Source organism: Polypterus senegalus, chromosome 12, assembly GCF_016835505.1.
Source record: "Polypterus senegalus isolate Bchr_013 chromosome 12, ASM1683550v1, whole genome shotgun sequence".
NCBI lineage: Eukaryota > Metazoa > Chordata > Cladistia > Polypteriformes > Polypteridae > Polypterus > Polypterus senegalus.
In genome coordinates this window covers 95,361,900-95,382,365 of record NC_053165.1, presented here as the reverse complement: position 1 = coordinate 95,382,365, position 20,466 = coordinate 95,361,900, and the positions used below count along the sequence as shown (strand labels likewise).

General features: G+C 35.9%; 1 protein-coding gene across 6 annotated transcripts in view; it reads right to left on the bottom strand.

The window, feature by feature from the left end:
- Positions 1 to 20,466, bottom strand: part of LOC120541395 (A-kinase anchor protein 13-like) — a 300,746-nt gene that overhangs the window by 158,550 nt on the left and 121,730 nt on the right. For all 6 annotated transcript variants that reach the window (XM_039772974.1, XM_039772976.1, XM_039772975.1 and 3 more), the window contains exon 8: positions 10,854 to 10,945. In XM_039772974.1, the coding sequence (XP_039628908.1) occupies positions 10,854 to 10,945 (92 nt within the window). The remainder of the gene's footprint in view (positions 1 to 10,853; positions 10,946 to 20,466) is intronic.

Below are 20,466 nucleotides of genomic sequence, written 5' to 3'. Positions count from 1 at the left end.
GCAAAACCTAATAAACAAAAAACTTCTACATAAAAGTGTACAGAACATTGTGCACTGTTTTACCAGTACTGATCAGCTGTTTGTTAAGCTGGCCTAATGCAAATTCATGCTCTTCTGCTGGTCTTGTTGCCTGGCAATGGAAGTAAACAGCTAGTGTACACATTGATAATCAAACTACAGATACAGCCATATTGTGCAATTTTGTGTTGTGCTGCCTGCAGTACGCTGCACTGGGTCATACCATTTCAGAACTTCCAGTAATGTGACTGCACTACCACATGAAACCACCAGGGGGAGAAGTAAAAGCTTAAAATGGAGAGAGGAGCATTTGAGCTTCTACTAGAAATAAAACAATGAATTTAAACTTTAAACATGGATAAACAACAATCATTTTCCACCTGTAGAATTTAATTTGTACACAATTTACAATACCTTTTATCAATTTTAAACTATTATATTATAGTATGTGAATATTATGTATGTTTTGAGGCTTACATCTACACAACAAAAATCCAGTTGGTAGTAAAAAAAATAAAAAAATTATATATGTATACATACTAATAATTATACAACTTATTCCATTCTTCTTTTTAAGACACTCAAGAACTGAAGCTTACTTACATAACTGAAAACACTTCTGCATTTAGTTCTCAAAAGCATCACTTTGTCTCACACAGATATTGTCTGCTTGCCGCTGGTACCATTGTGCACATGCATGCTTCAGTCACCTATTAACAGCCAGCAAGAGAATAGATAAACATGCACATAACGTGCAGAAATGTTTGCGGATTTATTAAATATCAAAAACTGAAATCTCTCATACACGTACAAGTGCTGTGGCACTCCAAAATGAGTTCAGATGCATTCTGTTTGATTTAATTATCCTTGAGATGTATCCAGAACTTGATTGGAGTCCACCTGCAGCAAACTGAATTTACTTGATGTTTAGAAAGGCTCCAAACTATGTACACAAAAGTCCCACAATTCATGCTGCATGTCAGGACAAAAACCAAGTCACAAAGTCCAAGAAACTCTCTGTAGACCTCTGAAATAAAATTGTGGTGAGGCTTGATTACGGTGAGGGTATAAGACCACTTCTAAAGCTTTAATGTTCAAAGGAACATATTGGCCTTAATAGTTGGGAAATGGGTAAAATTTGGAAACTTTGCAAAAAACCAGACAAGAATGGCCACGGTCAGAGAGATGGCCAGAATCCCAAGGGTTAGTCTGACAGGGCTTCTTTTGGGAATGTGTTGTTTCTCTCTCTTGTGGGCCTGTTGTGGGTGTTTGGGCCTCCAACAATGAGGATGACAATAACAGGAGAAGTCATCCTTGTACTGCCAGCCTTCAATTTTTCTTAATACAGGGTTCAACGGGTGCTCTGGGAAAATGTATCGGTCATGGTTTGGATGGGTTTCCATTTTTAATTTTTTAATTAAAATATACATTCTTCAACATTTTATCTGAACAAAAATTTGAACATAAAATAAATTTCTCCTGCTAAATTTCCTTGCATTTTTCATGCTGAGGGAAAAAAAATGCATTGGCAGTGGTGTATCAATTGCAAGTAAACAATACTCAAAAATAACTGTAGAATTTTTTAAGCAGCAGGAATAACGTTTTTGTAGTATGGAAAAATATTAACCTACTCTTTAAAAGAATGGTGGTAATATCTTAATTTAGTAAGCTGTGCAAGTTATTTAACTGGGTTATTAAATGAAGCAATTCCTCATCAGCTGTCTGATTGTGGAACTAAAGGACTGCTAAAAAAAATAAAATAAATAAATAAATAAGAATACTTTCTAAGATTTGACAAACTGCATCAAGAACTCATTTAACTGTTGCAAATTTTAGGCAATATTTACATAATCGCAACTGTGCCTATTCCGCAATACACTATTAATTTTGTAATGTTACTACTCATAAAATGCTCAGTGTTGTTTAGTATAAAGATGGTAAATAAAAACCTAAAAATTAATGAGATTAGACATGTCTGTACAGAAAATTCCTAACTACCTGAGAGAACATCACTGGAGCAGATGAGATTTTGTTTTGCTCTTATAAGCCACTTTTTGTTAAAGGGAATGTTAGAGGACTAGGACACTACAGTGCTAAACTTTGGCCAGATTTATAGAAGCAAAATAGCAGGGACTGGGAAAGGCTGGCTTTTGAGTAGGGTCTTGATTTTTTTTTTTTGTACAACTTCTACAACCTTTTTCTCTGGCTGTATATAAAACATGCTTAAAGTTGTTTCAGAAGTGTCATTTTCAAAAGCAGCATTATAAACAATCTAAATCTATTTCAACCAAAATATCTGTCATTCACTAATTGTCAGATAGCTTCAAGATCTTCATAAACTTGAATATTCATAATTCATGTACATCTGACTGAACTTTGTTCAAAATGTAACCCTCCAGGACACATCCACAAACATGAGCACAAGTCAAATTTCCTCTATCTACTATTGGGACAGTAATCAAGACTAAAACACTGATAAAGGAATTGCTTTAAAACCACACTGGTATTTGCAAAACTTTTAAGCACTTTTAGGTAACTTTAAATACCACTGGGAACTGAATTCCACAAACCGATTTTCCAGACAACATATAGTTATCAGACTTAGAATGAGTACACTCCTGCTCATAAAGTTTCAGCCATGTTAACGTCTTACACTTTCATAAGATCTTTTTAAACAAAAATGTTTTTCAATTTCAAAAATATGATGAGAGGCTGGAGGTAAACAAAGCAAAACATTCTACGACTCTGAAGGAGTGGGTGAGAGGCTGGGATAGGTGGACAAAATTTACAAAATTTGTTATGGCCTACTGTGTATTTGTACTCTACCACGTGTATCAAGAGGGAACTCTTTCTTTCAATAATGCTGTTTTACTGTATGCCATGTGGTAGGGTGTTGTACCATGTTAGCCATTGTGGATGCTTTGAGAATTTAAGCAACATGGCAACTTTTATTGCCCAACTAAAAAGATTGATTATAAACTGCTTTAAGAAGGTGCTTTGCAATCTCTTTAGTTAGCCAATAAAAGGTGTAATTTTGCTTGACTTCTCATTGTATGGCATGTAGTAATAGTAATAACTGGGTTGTTAGGGTTTTTATTTAAATTGTTTTGTGGCTTAAAAAAATATGAAACGCACTGCTGACTTTGAAGTAATGATGTTTCAATCACTGTTAAAAATCTGAAAAGTGGTAAATGCATGAAACAAAACAAATGTCACAAAACATACATGCAAGCCTCGGTTTGCTTTAAGGCTGATCCAAGTGAATGATTAGTTAAATACTGTATGATTTTTTTGTAGCTTCCATATCAAATGTAATGTTTCTCTCCATTCCAAGGAAATACCATGGCGCAAGGCTATGGTATCGCTTCAAAATTTTACAGCACAAACACAACACATTCAAAGCAGCACAGAAAAGGGCAAAGCTGTGTAGACCATTTATGTACAACTGATTTATCTCTATTTCTTTCTGTTCATACTATTAACTGAATAAATTGTACAATCACAGAAAACTTTTACACATTGATTTCAAGTAAAACTCAAGTATGGCCATCTAAAATATAAGATATGCTTTTTCAGTCTATCATATCACAACGTAAATATTGTTCACTGCAAGTAGGTATACAAAAGTCAAAATGAAAAGGTGTAACTGCATTGTGGGATTACAGCAGCTGACGATCACCAAAGTGCTAGTAGAACATGGATGGAGCAGGTCTTAGCACAACAGACACCATGCAGTGAAACCTCAGAGCTGCAAACTGATTACAAATTCCCACTTCTACCTCCAGTGCATCTTTCCAGCCCAAACCATTTTTCAATCTTTCAGTCTTGTGAAGTTTATTAATCTGGCACTACTGATAAACCTTTGCCCACCCTGGAGTTTTGTTTTTTTTTTGTTGTTTTTTCTGTCCACCCTGGCCATCGGACCTTACTTATTCTATGTTAATTAATGTTGACTTCTGTTTATTTTTTATTGTGTCTTCTATTTTTCTATTCTTAATTTTGTAAAGCACTTTGAGCTACATTTTTTTGTATGAAAATGTTCTATATAAATAAATGTTGTTTGATTGATTGACCCTTTGCAGTTCTCCATCCTTTCATTTACAGTTGTAGATCTTTTCTATTTTCTTCAGAAAACTTTTTTACAAAAAAAAAAAAAATCATTACAAAACTTCTGAAGAAAACAGTCTTGCAAATTATAATGACTCCATGTACTCAACTTTTGTGAGCAGGCAGTTTCAAAGTAGAATACATGTGTTTACAGCTGGAAATCTCAGCAGGAAATTGATTTCTGCTCACCTATACAAGCATTTTTTAAGTTTAAAAGACTAAAAATGTAGGTTAACTAGAAATTAACTTTTCTAACTATTCTTTCTAAAAAGGATGTGAAATAATCTGCCACTGCACCAGCAAGCATGTATCAAAGATTAGACTTAATTTTGAAAAATCTTCCAAGAATTGTTAGTAGTTAAGTCTGTTTTTAAACCAGGAATGACTTTAACCATGTTCCAGTGATTCATGGTTTTCACTAAAATAATTTTTCCTCTCTCTCTACTAGGTTGCTTGAAAAACTGCATCTAAGTTTTGCACCATGTGTGTTTTGGAAGGGGTTACCATGGATTCATGATAGAAACAACCACTACCTTAAAACTGAATGGAAGAATACCACACCTATCGCCATTTCCTTTGCCATTAAAAAGTGAATACTGTGCAAAGGGATTTATTAGCCAGTACTAAAGCTTACAATATGAAAAATAAGATGGGAAATGGAAATAAATGCTCCATAAGGATGCATTCAAATAAGGAAAAGCCAAGAATAAGATGTGATATACAATTAGCAGAATACAAAAAAAGGACATTAACCATGCAAAGAAAATTGTGACTAAATAAACTATACTTGGTACATAACGTACATGCATATTTACATGCCTGCATAAAAGAGAAGTCCCAAAAGGAGATCTCCATCACCTCTCAGCTCCTTGCCATTGAGTAATACTGTCTTAGAGTAAACAATATTTAAACAAAATTTACACCAGGTGTTGCAGACTCAAATCAAATGCATGTTCTTATTATATTATAGTAATAATAATAGCAACTCACTACTCAAAACGTGGGCCGCCCAGACTCGAACCCGAAACCTTTGTGTTTTATAAGACAGCAGTTCTTAACTCTGCACCATCCAAGAATGCATATCAACTTTATCAAATGACATTTGAGCTTTGGTTTTTAATTCATAGACAGCAACATGTAAATTTTTTTTCTTTGGTTACATTCTTGAATAAAAGCGCACGTTAATTTGATATTTGGACTAAAGTCTTCACAAATACACTTCACGTCATTATTAGTATAAAACAAACTAAGAAACCCTTTATTGAGACCTCTTTACAGAAAGAGGAATCCCTGGAGTGCCAGAGAGCACCAAATATAAAAGGATGGTCATTCAGTTGACTTTGCTTTGTAGAGACAGGGCCTCACTAGTACATATGGTTCTATATCTCAAAAAATTGTAAAACTGGCACTAGATTTGTGCTTTGTTCCAGGAAAGATTAGCAACCCAAACTTGGATTATTACTGCTTCAACAAGCGAAGAGTTATCAATGAAACAAGCACTTCTCCTTGGCATCAGTATTAAGTGAAAACAATCATCACTGGGTATAACCATTTCAGTGATTCCCTTTGCCCTGGCCATGAATCAGCTGTTGAAATAAATCGTCAGCCTCCTATTAGAACCATAGATGATATGACTGTAGCAGCAGTAGTGCCTGGGTGTAGATAAATCCTCCCTAGGGGCACTTGGGCATAGATGTGCTAGAAGACTACGAAATCCAGGTCTCTTGTGCAGATGAAAAGGAAGGTGATTGAGAAGTTTTGAGAACTTTTGATTTTTTTTGTTATTCATTACTATCATCTTTCAAAAAACTGGTCAAGAGTCTAGAAGAACTTTACCTGTTCTCTTTGTGATACTGCACCCATCCAGAACATCGGCTGTCAGTTAGAGGAATGGCTGGTGGCAGTGAACAAGTCAGGTATGCCAATAAAGTTTAAAACTTGGCCTTAAAAACATAGCATACTTTCAAAGATCCTATGGTTGCTGCATACGCGACACTGGAAGGACAGATGGATAGAATAGTTAAACATGTACTACTAAGATATTTCAATGTCCTTAAAAGTTTCCAAGAACCGGCTTTCTCAGCATACAGATGGCTTTACATCTATTACAGAGCTGATTGTGTGGCGATTGGGTATTTGCAGAAAGAAAAGGAAGGACAGGAATTATTTGCAGAAAGAAAAGGAAGGACAGGAATTGGGGGTTAGTACGTTTGAAAGAGACAGCTTCTGCAATAAATTATTTAATCGAAGGTCGCGCAGCAAGCATCTTGTGTGAGGCATGAACAATCTCTGGACGAGGCCCCAGCTCGTCACTATCACTGCGCCGATGTGTTCCCATGTTTAAAAACATGCTTTAATTTCTATCATCATCAAAATGATATCACATATACATCTCAGTATTTTAATTATTTAGAGAGCTGTGATATCATGAATGTAATGGATTCTGTGTCCTGTCGGAGGAAGAAAAAGCCTGTTTAAGAAGCACGTGGTGATTCACACACACAGAACACCACAAACAAAACAAAGCATTTAACGTGCTAATTTAGTTATGATGGGATTTCAGAAACTAGTAAATGAAACGATTTTAAGATGAAGTTTATGATGTTCTACTTTAAATGACAAAATAAACTACGTGATTAAAGTAGAAATTTCAAGATTAAAGTTGACATTTCAAGCTTTCCTCCCCAACTGTGTCCCTATTTTTTTTTTCTTTTCTCTGTATCCTAATAAACTTTCTAATGACACTTAGGACGGTGGGCTATGACTCGCCTTTTCATGGCAACTTTGATATCTGACAACTTCTATTTTATTTCAGACACTGTGCGACTTTGTGAATTTGAGCTTTCGAGTTTCTCCGACACTCTATGTCATTCAAGCAAGTTCCTTTTGTTGTTTATACCACTGTTTAAACCAACAAATAGTATGTTTTTCCTTGCCTCTACTTGGTTTTCGCTGAAATTCTTCTATTTCCCCCCGTGCTTTTGCCATAGCCTTTTTACAGAATGCTGAGCTTAAGGGCTATTTATATTGATTTGCATATTCAAAGAGGCATAATTCTGTGAGAAGTTTGGGGAGTGGCAGCAGGCACGTGCGTTACTTTTCACGCTGACCGGGATTTATGGAGCGGAAGAACGTGGAAGTTGGCGAACACACAGATTTATGCATTTGGATTTTTTTGTGCATGTGAACATTTCCACTTTTGTCCTTAAGCCGTGTTAGAGTGTTAATTCTACACAAGGCATTATGCATGAGGCCCCAGGTGACCCCAGGTTACATCAGTGAGGATGTTTGTAAGAATCGTGCTATTACACAAAGCATTATAATCACAACATGTATCTTTAAACACATTCCGAAAGGGGGTAATAATAGTTTGGTGTTAATAATTTTGTGAAAGTTCAGTTCACAGGTAAATGCAATTTAAAACTTCACTATTTGTGTGTTTGGAAGCAACAACAGTATGACATCAGCATAATGTATATAATTTGACAGCCTAATTGCAAGTATTTATTTTATTCATGCATGCCCACCGCAATTTCTTGGTAAGGACTGTGGAGTATGTAGAGTTGAATCTAGCAGACCATACTATCCCTATTATATTTTTCTAGACATTTCTGTAGAATTCTGAGATGCTTTCAGGATATTCAAGAGATAGCCCCTCCGAGTACACCCAGGTCTCCACTAGGTTCTCATTTTATTTATTTATTTAATTTATTTAAATTAATTAAATAAATAAATAAATAAATAAATAAATAAATAAATAAATAAATATTTATTTATTTATTTATTTATTTATAAATAAATAAATACATATACACATTCTGTGGAAGGCACTCAGTGTAATATCCACTAATCTCCACAGACTGTTATAAACACCTGAAGTAAAACTCTAGAAATACTAAAATAACTCTGCATTCTCACTTGCTATTCACAAACTTTGCAAAATGTTTTTAATTACCATCACAAGCATTCTCTGCAAACTCATTTTGATTTGCATTTTTGAAAATACACCTTGAGAATGTTTAAGACTTGTTCTTCTCAGACACTATTTAATTTGCAACAGCATTCTGTGAAACAACCTTTTAATCAAAAAACTGTGCTTATTTACAGAGAGCACCTTTATCATTTATCCATTGGGGTAATTACTGTAATATACTGTATTTCTCACACGCAACCTGAGATTATTATTCTCAATTGACTTACTATATTCTTTGCTGTATACGCTCATATGTACTATATACTATATATTCCAATCCCACCCAATTAAAAAAAAATATAGAAAAATGAGTAAGTGTGGACAATATTTCCAAGCTGATTATTTATGTTACTTTCATAATGCAGGCTCGATTTTAGTTGAAACTGTATAAGGACATAAAAGGATGTGGTCACATAAATAAAGAAAGAACTGAAAAACCTGATGTATGCTTCTAAGGGTCTAAATACCTGAAAGTGTAGAAACAGAAACTAAGACTTTATAGCTATAGAAAACTCAATGCAAAATGGAAAATAGGCCTACACCCAAAATTACTGCAACCCTTGCTTTTCCAATTATAGACTCATACACAATGCATTCATACATAAGGATAACATGGAAATTTTCATTCAAAATACATCTCCGCTTAGATTTGAACTCTCATGCCATACAAGTGACTGAAGCACAAAGGGTATGAATGAAAGAAACAAATATTATTATTCTTTTCTTACAAGAAACATACAGCAAATATATTAGCAATATATTCAAGCTCAACAATATGCCAGTAAATGACAGAAAACTGCCACAAATATTCAAACATTGTAATAGATAAATGAATGCCCTGACAAGATTTCATGAAAGCAGATACTCCAGACAGTACAGTCTGGACTTGTGGTTAAACCCTTTTTTAAGCTGGTCTTCAGCTATTACATTATTTTCTCTTCATTACTGAGAGGACTCTTGGAAACACACTTTACTAAAAGACTGGTTATGATGATACCATGCTATCACAATGCCATAAATAATATTTTAAGACTATGTACTCCTGCTCAAGTTATTTTCTCTTGTCTGCAATGTTTGAAAAATAATTTATTGTAATATGAAACTGAATTTTAGAAATTCTCAGTTTTAACTTTATTAGTAAATTTGGGTAAGTCATTTGAAGATAGTCACACATTCAGTTTGAATTGCCTGAAATTAAACTTACTTTGCAGCTGCAAACCAATGTTCTTGGAATATGTGGTCTGGTATGCTGGCCTAATGCCAAGAACAAATATATGTAGGAAACTACTAGTAGGGGGAAAAAAATCCATAAAAATACACACACACACAAAAGTGATCTTCTGTAAAAGATACACTATTATTACAATGTTAAAAATATTTAAACAAGTGGAGTTTTGGCAAAGTAACATTTGCATTGTGCTATGCATTATGTGCTGTCATATAACACTTCTCTTGAATAGTGTCCTCTATGACCATCCCTTTTTTAATTATAGTTGATCAAAAGATGCATTAACACTAGAATTACCAGAGCCTACGAGAAAACTTGTAAATCCGGCCCACCTTAAATCCGTTTGCACCACTCCGTCAGCGTCTTTGTCCTGTAAATGTGCCAATTAAGACAAACAGTAAGCATCCTGCTATTCTATCCCCCACCGTTGCAGAACGTTCAATAAGTTTTCCCAGCTCATGCCTTGTTTGATTATCTGGGAGTGAGTGAACTGCTGGAGTTTAGAGTGGAAATAATAGATCGTTATTTGGAACACATGCATTTTTGTGTGTTCCGTTTCTACAGTAATCTGTGTAAACACACTGTTAAAGCAGAAACCTTTTCATATTTTAGTAATCAATGTTACAAAATGTAGGCATAAACTATAGAATGTGTGAAGCCTGAAGTCCAAAGATCAAATGAACACTTTTCACATGTCATTGGTCTCTACGATCTGACAATCAGCAAATATTGCTGGTGTTCTTTTTCTAATCATTATTCTACTTCATTTGCCAATCACTTTGTCATAAAAAAACCCACAAGCAGAGGACAGATTCTGAAGTTGGCCATTAACAAAATATAATACAGTATTAACAAAATTAATTAATTCATATATGATTGTAACAGCCAGCATATGCATAAGCAAACACAACTCAGAGTCTGAGGTCTTCATTCTGTAACAAGCAGTACCTTGCATTACAGTGGGTTACAGAGCACACCTCCAAAACAATAAAAGAAAGCTTTTCCTACCAATCAGTTTCTCTATCTTTTCAAAAAAAAAAAACCTCCTGCCGTCTCTTCCCTTTCCTCCTAACTTCTCCTATTATTCATCTGCTAAGAGTTGTGTCCACACCCTACAGAACAGAAGCCCTTTATTCAGTATATTACAGTACTCATTCTATCCTTTCTGCACCCCCCACAGCACATCACCAGCTGCCTGCATGCCACAATATATTAACAAAATTTAAAAAGTAAATTACAACACTGAAGAACATTTACATTAATACAGAACAACATTACTGTCAGTGGTTTCCATTTTGACAACACATTTTTCAATTTTGTCAGTATCACGCTTTATATTGTTCACTATTGTTCTTCCTACTCCGTAAAAATGAAGCAATACTTGAAACACTTTCCTCGTTTTGTAAACAATTCATAATTTCAATTTTTTGTGACAATTCCAACACCACATGCATATGTCCATCAGCCATAGTAATGTACAGTAGACTATTTATAACAAAAAAGAAACAAAACTTTCTTAAAACTCACCATTGTTTCACCACATGATCCGTTTTCCTCTCCAAGAGATGACATTTTTGCAATGTCCACTTCATCCCCTGTTCTCTGCTTTGAGTTCTCTCCTATGAAAGAAACAGAAAAAGTGAGACTTGGTAGGGGAAGGATTATTTCATTTATAGCAAAAATGCCACTGTTTTTTCTGAAATGAATGCAATGTCTAAACATCAACTTATGCTAAGGAATCAATGCAAGTAACTAGTTGCCAGTCGGTTCAGGGAAAATTAACAGAACAAACACATGGTGTTTTTCTTTTCTCAAGCTGTAAACTAATTCTGTAATTCCTAGTCCTATGATATCCACCCGTTCCTAGGTTATAAACAAATTATTGATTCCGCAGAAATAGTTTTATTTCCCATTTCCAGGTCATAAACTATTTGAAAACAAACTGTCACTGGTCTAATACAAGAAAGAATGTTTGCAATGCCAGTAATTAAAGTTCTATAAATTCAGTTCATCCTGGTTCACTTGAGCAAAATATTTAAAATAAACAGTTCACTTCATGACAATTTACATAATCTAATTTAGATGGTGGCGCACTCTTATGAAGACAGTGGCATGTCCAGTGACTCAATCAGATTAAACAAAGCAGGTTTGATTATTGTCTTTAGTTTTAGGGGCAGGCTCACTGTGATTGAGAGCTGACAACCAACAAATGCAATTCTCGAACTACAATGCACAGAATACAGGAATAAGGAACCTGGGTGTTTTGGACCTCATAAACCGAAAACACATTCATCTGTCTGATATTACATGTTTTATATGCTATAACCGAATGGGAAAAGAAAAAAGGGGTTGAGTGCCAGCTCCATCAGGTAGCATACTATTCAGAAAAAGGAGCAGCTTCAACTGTGCTAGGGGGTTGGCACTCATACACTAAATGTGACATGGACAGTGATTTTCTGTCATTTAAAAACTGGCATATTCCAGGGATGAGACCAGCAGCCATAGTCGGCAAATATGACATACCCCATGTCTAGAAGTCACTTAACGTAATAGCAGCATTAGCAATTTCTTATGTTGTCTGTTGTCTTATGCCCTAGAAGCAAGGCAGAAACACTGACAGTGCATGCAGGAGCACAATTTAAAATACAGTTCCACGCAGGACTAAAACGTCTAAAAACATTTTCCCTGTTTAGAGAAAAGAAGTCTCTTAATAGTTTCTTTTCTTTATCTTATTATTTATTATTTAAAGTGAAGAATCCTTGAACAGTATTATATTAATTAATGGAAGAGCTTGCCCCTTGTTACTTGGCAACAAAAGACAGAATGGTAGGCAATGCATTTTTCGCTTTCCAGATCTCCTTGCTTAAACCAACTGCACAGACTTTACTCTTGTGGTGCACAGACATTTCCATCAAAAGCAGGCTGAACATGGCACTTATGCATCAAGAAATGTTTAGGGCATTCCTGGATTAGGACCTAGAGCAAAGCAAATGGGAGAAGCAACTGCTTGAATATGCATATCACAGAAATTCAAAACTTCTGATCCTTAAAATCTGGTGGTTTTCACTACCTTTTTCCTTTTTAAGCACCATGGTCTACTTGTTTCATCATAAATGCATTTAAACGACAAACAAGAATGAATTAGTAATCTTTAATTTAGAAGATATTTACACAAAAAGCGATACAGGTAGCAACAGACAGTGAAAGTTTGTGCGCAAAGATTGTGCATGTTTCAAAGTATACATTCTATTATGCTGATCTAATCTATTCAATTAATATTTAATTACTAAGAACATACACTGAACAAAAAAAGTATGGCATTTGAATATCAGCAGCCTGTTCCTTCAAGAAGAAAACTGAATAAGAATATTGATTAAACTTATTAACATCAGTCATAGTAATATATTCAGCCAAAAAGTGATAGTGCTGTACTACTATTTCATACTCTGTGGTTGAAATTGGGGAATGTAACCTTGGGGGAAAATTACATAAACACACAACTTTTTTTATATGCTGCATTTCAGGAAATACAAATAAATTCTTTATATTTTCTACTAAATCTCCAAAGCACATCACATTAACTAGATTGAACTGCATCATAGCAGTTCCACACATTTCAGCATTTTCTTCTTATAATTTCTCCTTAGAGAATCTCAACTATGAATCTCAAGAATAAAACATTCAATCTAATTATTTTATAAGGATAGTTTTATAAAAATTTTAAAACAATTAATCCAGAAATTAAAGCTTAATAGGATATCATTTTCAATGCATCTGAATATAGTAAGTTTCTAGGTCTAAATTAGTAAATTATATTTTAGTAATGTTTTATTTTCTTGGTCATGTATTTGTTAAGTTAAAAGCAGCATACTTGGTAATGCAAAGGTGAAAAAATTAACTTAATTTACCATTTTTTACATAAAAATCCATTACATTTCATGAAGTTATTATTCTTTTTTTTATTATTTATGTGCTGACATGAACTTAGAAATCAAAATAGCACCTCCACGCAGACAGTGGTCACAGCAAGAAAATCTTAAATTGTAGTCAACTTTCACTACACCCACTTCCTGAAAACGTGTAAACTCCTAGAAACAAGAACAGACACACACCCAGACATAAAAGAACACTTTATGTACGGACCATGAAATGCACTTAAAAACTGAGTATTGGGTATCAATAGTGAATTTTCATCTTTTAAAGTACTTCACCACAAATGTAATTCATAACAAAAATATTTATACAAGTTATTAGACACTACATTAAAAACTAGAATTCATTTCCTCAGAACACACGTTTCCTATATCTGGATAAGAGCGTGGTTTATTTCAAAGGTACTCTTTAAAGCATTTTCCTCAGACACTAATAATCAAACTTGTTCCCCCAATTTAGGGGCTACTTATCAATGATGCGTTCATAACTGCTCCCCAAATCCACAAATTTTGGCTATGCTCAGGCTTACCATAAATTCTCTTCACCCTGCTAAATGAATAGTCTATTGCAATAACTTACAGCATATGCCTGCTGCCCAATTACTGACTACCTTTTACCAATACATTCTTGCTATCTTCTGCGAGGATAAGATTATCTTCAATGTGACTACTGAGTGGTAACCTTAATATATAAATGGGTCTGTCTTCTTCAATTAATGCGTAGTATCAAGGTGCAGCAGTTGGCACTGGTGTCCTCATTGTCTGAAACCCCCACCTGGTAATTGTCTGGGTGGAGTCAACATGTTCTCCCCACATTTTTAATGAGTTTTCTTCCCATGTCACCCAAAAAAGTACAAGTAAAGGTCAAAAGGTGACTCTAACTTGACCCTGTGTGTACTGCTTTGGAGTGGTGCCCTGTCCAGGATTTTTCCTTGCTTCTTCAGCAGGTCTGAGAATGTCTTACCGAGTTATAATTGGTTATATTGTTATATATACAGTAATTTAAAAACTGCCAAAATAAAAAGCAGAGGAAAAGGAAATCAAGGATGTTGCATCAATTACAACTTGCTTTTGGTTCCAGATTTCCACAAACCATTCTTAAAGTGCTATCTGGTTTCCATCTTCAATATACTTCTACATACCAGAAGAAATCTCTCAGACTGTGGAAATTAACTTTCTATTCTCACAAGCTGTAAAAAAATCAACTCCATTTACTTGAAATTATATGACATTGAAATCTGCACTCCTTTCTTGAGAAATTTCAGAACACAACTGACGTAACTTAGCGACATAAATTATAAACCTAATGTCTGCTGTACTCTGGACAATTGACAATAATGTTCCTATAAACCTATCAAACTCATTTCTGTCAGTATTTGAGTAAAAGTTTACTTTTAAGCTCAAATAGTTCTATTTTAAGTCTAGTCTTGCGTGGATATCATGCTTAAAAAATAACTCCAATCAACAGCAATATGTATTTATTTTAATTCATGGACTTTCTCTAAATACAGTATCGCACATAAATAGCTTGGTAGAGAAAAAAACTTAATTCAAAACAGAAAGAGCAATGAAAAAAAAATCAAAGAAACAAAATAGTGTGGCTTTTTAAGAGTAAAAATCTACTAAAGCAAATTCCTAGAAAACAGGTGCATACCTCAATAAGCCAAGGGACACTGTACAAAAATGTTGCCCCAGTTATATTTACAACTACCCGGCCCTAATCAGGCAGCCAGCCCAAGAGCTGGTATTACTTTTTAACCTTGTACCTAGTGCTCCAGTGTTGACAAAAGCTCTGAAATCTTACCCTGGTAGCTACAAACCAGATTCCAAAAAAGTTGGGACACTATACAAATCGTGAATAAAAACTGAATGCAATGATGTGGAGGTGCCAACTTCTAGTATTTTATTCAGAATAGAACATAAATCACGGAACAAAAGTTTAAACTGAGAAAATGTATCATTTTAAGGGAAAAATATATTGATTCAGAATTTCATGGTGTCAACAAATCCCAAAAAAGTTGGGACAAGGCCATTTTCTCCACTGTGTGGCATCTCCCCTTCTTCTTACAACACTCAGACGTCTGGGGACCGAGGAGACCAGTTTCTCAAGTTTAGAAATAGGAATACTCTCCCATTCTTGTCTAATACAGGCCTCTAACTGTTCAATCGTCTTGGGCCTTCTTTGTCGCACCTTCCTCTTTATGATGCGCCAAATGTTCTCTATTAGAGTGAAAGATCTGGACTGTAGACTGGCCATTTCAGTACCCAGATCCTTCTCTTACGCAGCCATGATGTTGTGATTGATGCAGAATGTGGTCTGGCATTATCTTGTTGAAAAATGCAGGGTCTTCCCTGAAAGAGATGACGTCTGGATGGGAGCATATGTTGTTCTAGAACCTGAATATATTTTTCTGCATTGATGGTGCCTTTCCAGACATGCAAGCTGCCCATGCCGACGCACTCATGCAACCCCATACCATCAGAGATGCAGGCTTCTGAACTGAGCGTTGATAACAACTTGTTTTGTCCTTGTCCTCTTTGGTCCGGATGACATGGTGTCCCAGATTTCCAAAAAGTACTTCAAATCGTGACTCGTCTGACCACAGAACAGTCTTCCATTTTGCCACACTCCATTTTAAATGATCCCTGGCCCAGTGACAACGCCTGAGCTTGTGGATCTTGCTTAGAAACGGCTTCTTCTTTGCACAGTAGAGTTTCAGCTGGCAGCGGTGGATGGCACGGTGGATTGTGTTCACTGACAATGGTTTCTGGAAGTATTCCTGAGCCCATTCTGTGATTTCCTTTACAGTAGCATTCCTGTTTGTGGTGCAGTGTCGTTTAAGGGCCCGGAGATCACGGGCATCCAGTATGGTTTTACGGCCTTGACCCTGAGATTGTTCCAGACTCTCTGAATCTTCGGATGATGTTATGCACAGTTGATGATGATAGATGCAAAGTCTTTGCAATTTTTCGCTGGGTAACACCTTTCTGATATTGCTCCACTATCTTTCTGCGCAACATTGTGGGAATTGGTGATCCTCTACCCATCTTGGTTTCTGAGAGACACTGCCACTCTGAGAAGCTCTTTTTATACCCAATCATGTTGCCAATTGACCTAATTCGTGTTTATTGGTCTTCCAGCTCTTCGTTATGCTCAAATTTACTTTTTCCAGCCTCTTATTCCTACTTGTCCCAACTTTTTTGGGATTTGTTGACACCGTGAAATTTTGAATCAACATATTTTTCCTTTAAAATTATACATTTACTCGGATGAAACGTTTGATCTGTCATCTGCGTTCTATTACAAATAAAATATTGACATTTGCCATCTCCACATCATTGCATTCAGTTTTTATTCACAATTTGTATAGTGTCCCAACTTTTTTGGAATCCGGTTTGTACATAGTAAACTAGGCACTGTATGTAGAATGAGATTTGCTAGGATATTTTTATTTATGCGAACAACCTCATCATGCATGGATACACTATCTGTAGAAACAAAAAGGTTGTAACACTGTACTGTACAGTACTTCTGACTAGCACCTTGCAGAACAGCCACTTTCCATAACTTATATACACCTACACATAGTGTGTTGTGCAGCATTAAAATACTGTAGGTATTTTATCACATGTATTTAAGTAATTGTGTCCTGTGAACCAATTTGCTACAGCTCCACCATGACACTGATGAACAAAGTAGCTCGATGTAGTTAAGGCCACAGGACAAATATCTGTCTAAAGATCAACTTGCAAGTGAACTATCAACTTAGAGATATGAAAGTACGGCTCATATTATGAATAAACATTTGAAAAAAAATATGTAAACAAAATAAGAAAAAGGCACTTCACCCAGGCTAGCTCAATCTGTAATCATTTCACTCTTTCAGAGATCTGAAGGTCCCAGTAGTAACACTACTACACTGCTTTATAACTTACTCAATTTATCTATTTTTTCTCCGTGTGAAGAAATAATTTATAGCATGTAAAACAAAACTTCAATTTATGCCATGTGCTCTTACTGAAAAATGCATTAAAAATTAACAGCTATGTGACTGCTTAGATTCAAAATAGTTAATTCCATTTTTTCCTTTATACCCAAGTCCTAGAATGCCTCTAGTTAGCTCACTGTTAAGACTATATCTAGTGCAAACATGTCTATTTTGTACTGTTAATTGGCAACCAACCATATATGACTCACTTTTGCAGCTATAACTATAACTATAACTAGGATGTAATTAATTCATGGGTAAAATCCTTTTCATGTGATGTTTATTTGCCCTGCACTGTATGAACAGCAGCATTAAAATGACACCACCACTCCTAAATCACCTTTCGTACATAAAATTTTATCCTGTTGACACATTTGCTCAACGTTTTCATTACAGTTCAATAACCACTACGAAACTGTTTACAATGTATTAATTCTACAGTATATATGCTCTAAGTTAAGAAAAAAATACAATATATATTACCATCAACCCAACCATGTCTTCATACTCTTTCTCTGGGCCTAAATGACTATCAAAGTGTGCTTCTTCACCCAATCATCTTCTGTCCTTCACTCCAAATGCCCAACCCATCTTATTCTGTGTCTCCTTGACAAAGTCTCTCTCTCAACTTTGCATTCCTCTTCCTCTGTATTCTCTGGTATACTCACCTGATAATTCTCCTCTCTTATTAGCTGTGCTTCATGCTCCGCATTCATCAGCAACATCTCATTCCCTTACAGCTTTACTATATGCTGTACTCCTCACTACACCTCACACAGCTTTCAGAAGCCTTCCCTTCAATGCCAAATAAGCTCCTTTATACATCAGAATGGGGAACAGCTTGCAGAATTTCTTTTGTGCAACTCTCATCTTTGCTATCACAGCAATGCCTGCCCCTCATTGTGCACTAAGTGTGTCACCTACAGTTGAGGCCAAAATTATTAGCCCCCCTGGAATCATGGAACATTTTCCTAAACCTCTTCCCAAAGTTTGCAACATTGATGAAACTTGATATAATCAAACATCCACCAGTGCTATTTACTAGCTTTTGATACATTTTGTAATATAAAATATATTTTTAGTCTTGCTTTATATCAAATATATTAAAAAATGGGGTGGTCAAAAATATTAGCCCCATGTTAATGTTTGCTTTCAAAACACACCTACACTAATTAACCAATCAGCTTTGAAACCACACCTGTGCAATCAATTGGCTTCCTAACAACACTCAATCAGCATAAAAAGACTCCCAAAGAACAGGGCTCTTGAACACATGAGAGGGACTACTGTTACTGACCATGCCAAAGACAAAGGAAATCAGTCTGGAGCTCAGAAAGAAGATAGTAGAGGTTCATGATAAGGGGCAAAGCTACACTGCCATTTCCAAGCGATTCACAGTGTCTAGAACTGCTGTACGTTGCATCATTGCCAAGTACAAGGAGACAAATTCTGTTAGAAACAAACCTGGCTGTGGCCGTAAGCGCAAGATTTCAAGAACTCTGGAGAGAAAAATAGTCAGAGATGTCAGCAAGGAACCCCGGACATCTGCCAAGATGATTGTTGCTGACCTGGCCTCTTCTGGAGTTGATGTTTCAAGGAACACAGTTGTGAGGGCTCTTCACCGTGGTGGGCTTCACGCCATCGTCCCAGAAGAACCCCTTTACTCAAAGAGCGGCACATCACAGCCCGACTGAGGTTTGCCCGTGAACATTTGAAATGTAAAGATGATTTTTGGAAGTCTGTGCTTTGGTCTAATGAGACTAAACTGGAACTGTTTGGGCACATGGATGTTGCTTATGTTTGGCGAAAAAAGGGACAGGCCTTCAAACCTAGGAACACAGTTGCCACAGTTAAACATGGTGGTGGAAGCATCATGCTGTGGGGCTGTTTTGCAGCCTCAGGCACAGGGAGCCTTGTTCTGATGCATGGCATCATTGAAAAAAGAAAATTATGTTGACATTCTGAGGGAGAATATGCAGAAATCTGATCGTAGTCTAGGCTTAGGTCGTCGCTGGGTCTTCCAACAAGACAATGACCCAAAGCATACATCAAAATTAGTTCAACAGTTTTTCAAGGATACCAAAACCAAGATCTTGGAGTGGCCCACACAGAGCCCAGACCTCAATCCCATTGAGAATCTGTGGCGAATGCTCAAAGTGAATGTCCATGCTCGGAAACCACGCAATTTGGACCAGCTAGAACAATTTGTAATGGAGGAATGGACCAAAATCTCTCAGAAGACCTGTGCTAACCTAGTAAAGACCTACTCTAATAGATTGTTGTCGGTTGTGGCTCAAAAAGGGTACAGTATTGACTATTAATGGGCATGGGGCTAATAATTTTGGATGTCTCATTTTTGCCCTTTCTTGTTTCCACTCAGTGTGTCAAAATATCCAAACTACAATTTGTGGACCTTGTTATTTTGGACACAGATACGCTTTAAAAAACAAACATTTGTTGTTAATGGTTATTTTCATATTGGAATCAGGAGTGTTGCCTAATTTCATAAGGGGGCCTAATAATTTTGGCCACAACTGTAAGTAGCAGAACTTTCGTACTTTCTCCAAAACAGTTCCATTGCTGATACAAACACCTTACACATGTTACAACAGCACTCAACATACTTCTGCAAGCAAAGGTTGTATTCATTGCCCTCAGACTACTTTTCACACCACCACACATCTCCTGTACCTTGATTGTAACCCATCACTTTGGTCTTTCAACACCCCAATACCCAAGTCAATAATTTTCAACAAGACTAATATGTATATAAAATAAATAAAAAAAAAAATCAATTCCAATTTTAAAGATTGTCTTTCAACTGCCTAGATTTTAATTAAACACAAGTAGTCATATCAACATAATTCAACATCTAATTCAAAAGCAGCACTCCTTTACCTGTTTGCTACACAAAAAGCTGTCAGGCATGCAAGGAAAGAAAAGCAGGTAAAAAGTGGGGCTTAACACTAGAATTACCAGAGCCTACGAAAAAAACTCGTAGATCCGTCCCACCTTAAAAAGCTTTGCACCTCTCCATCAGCATCTGTTGTCCTTTAAATGTGTTGATAAGCAGCAAACAGCCTGATATCACATCCCCCCACCCTGCACAGTTTTCTCAGCTCAAGTCTGTTTATCTGCGTGTCAGCTGCTTAGAGCTGTATAGAGTGAGAAGTCAAGCAAAATGACACCTTTTATAAGTACTATACTGTTATTTGGAAC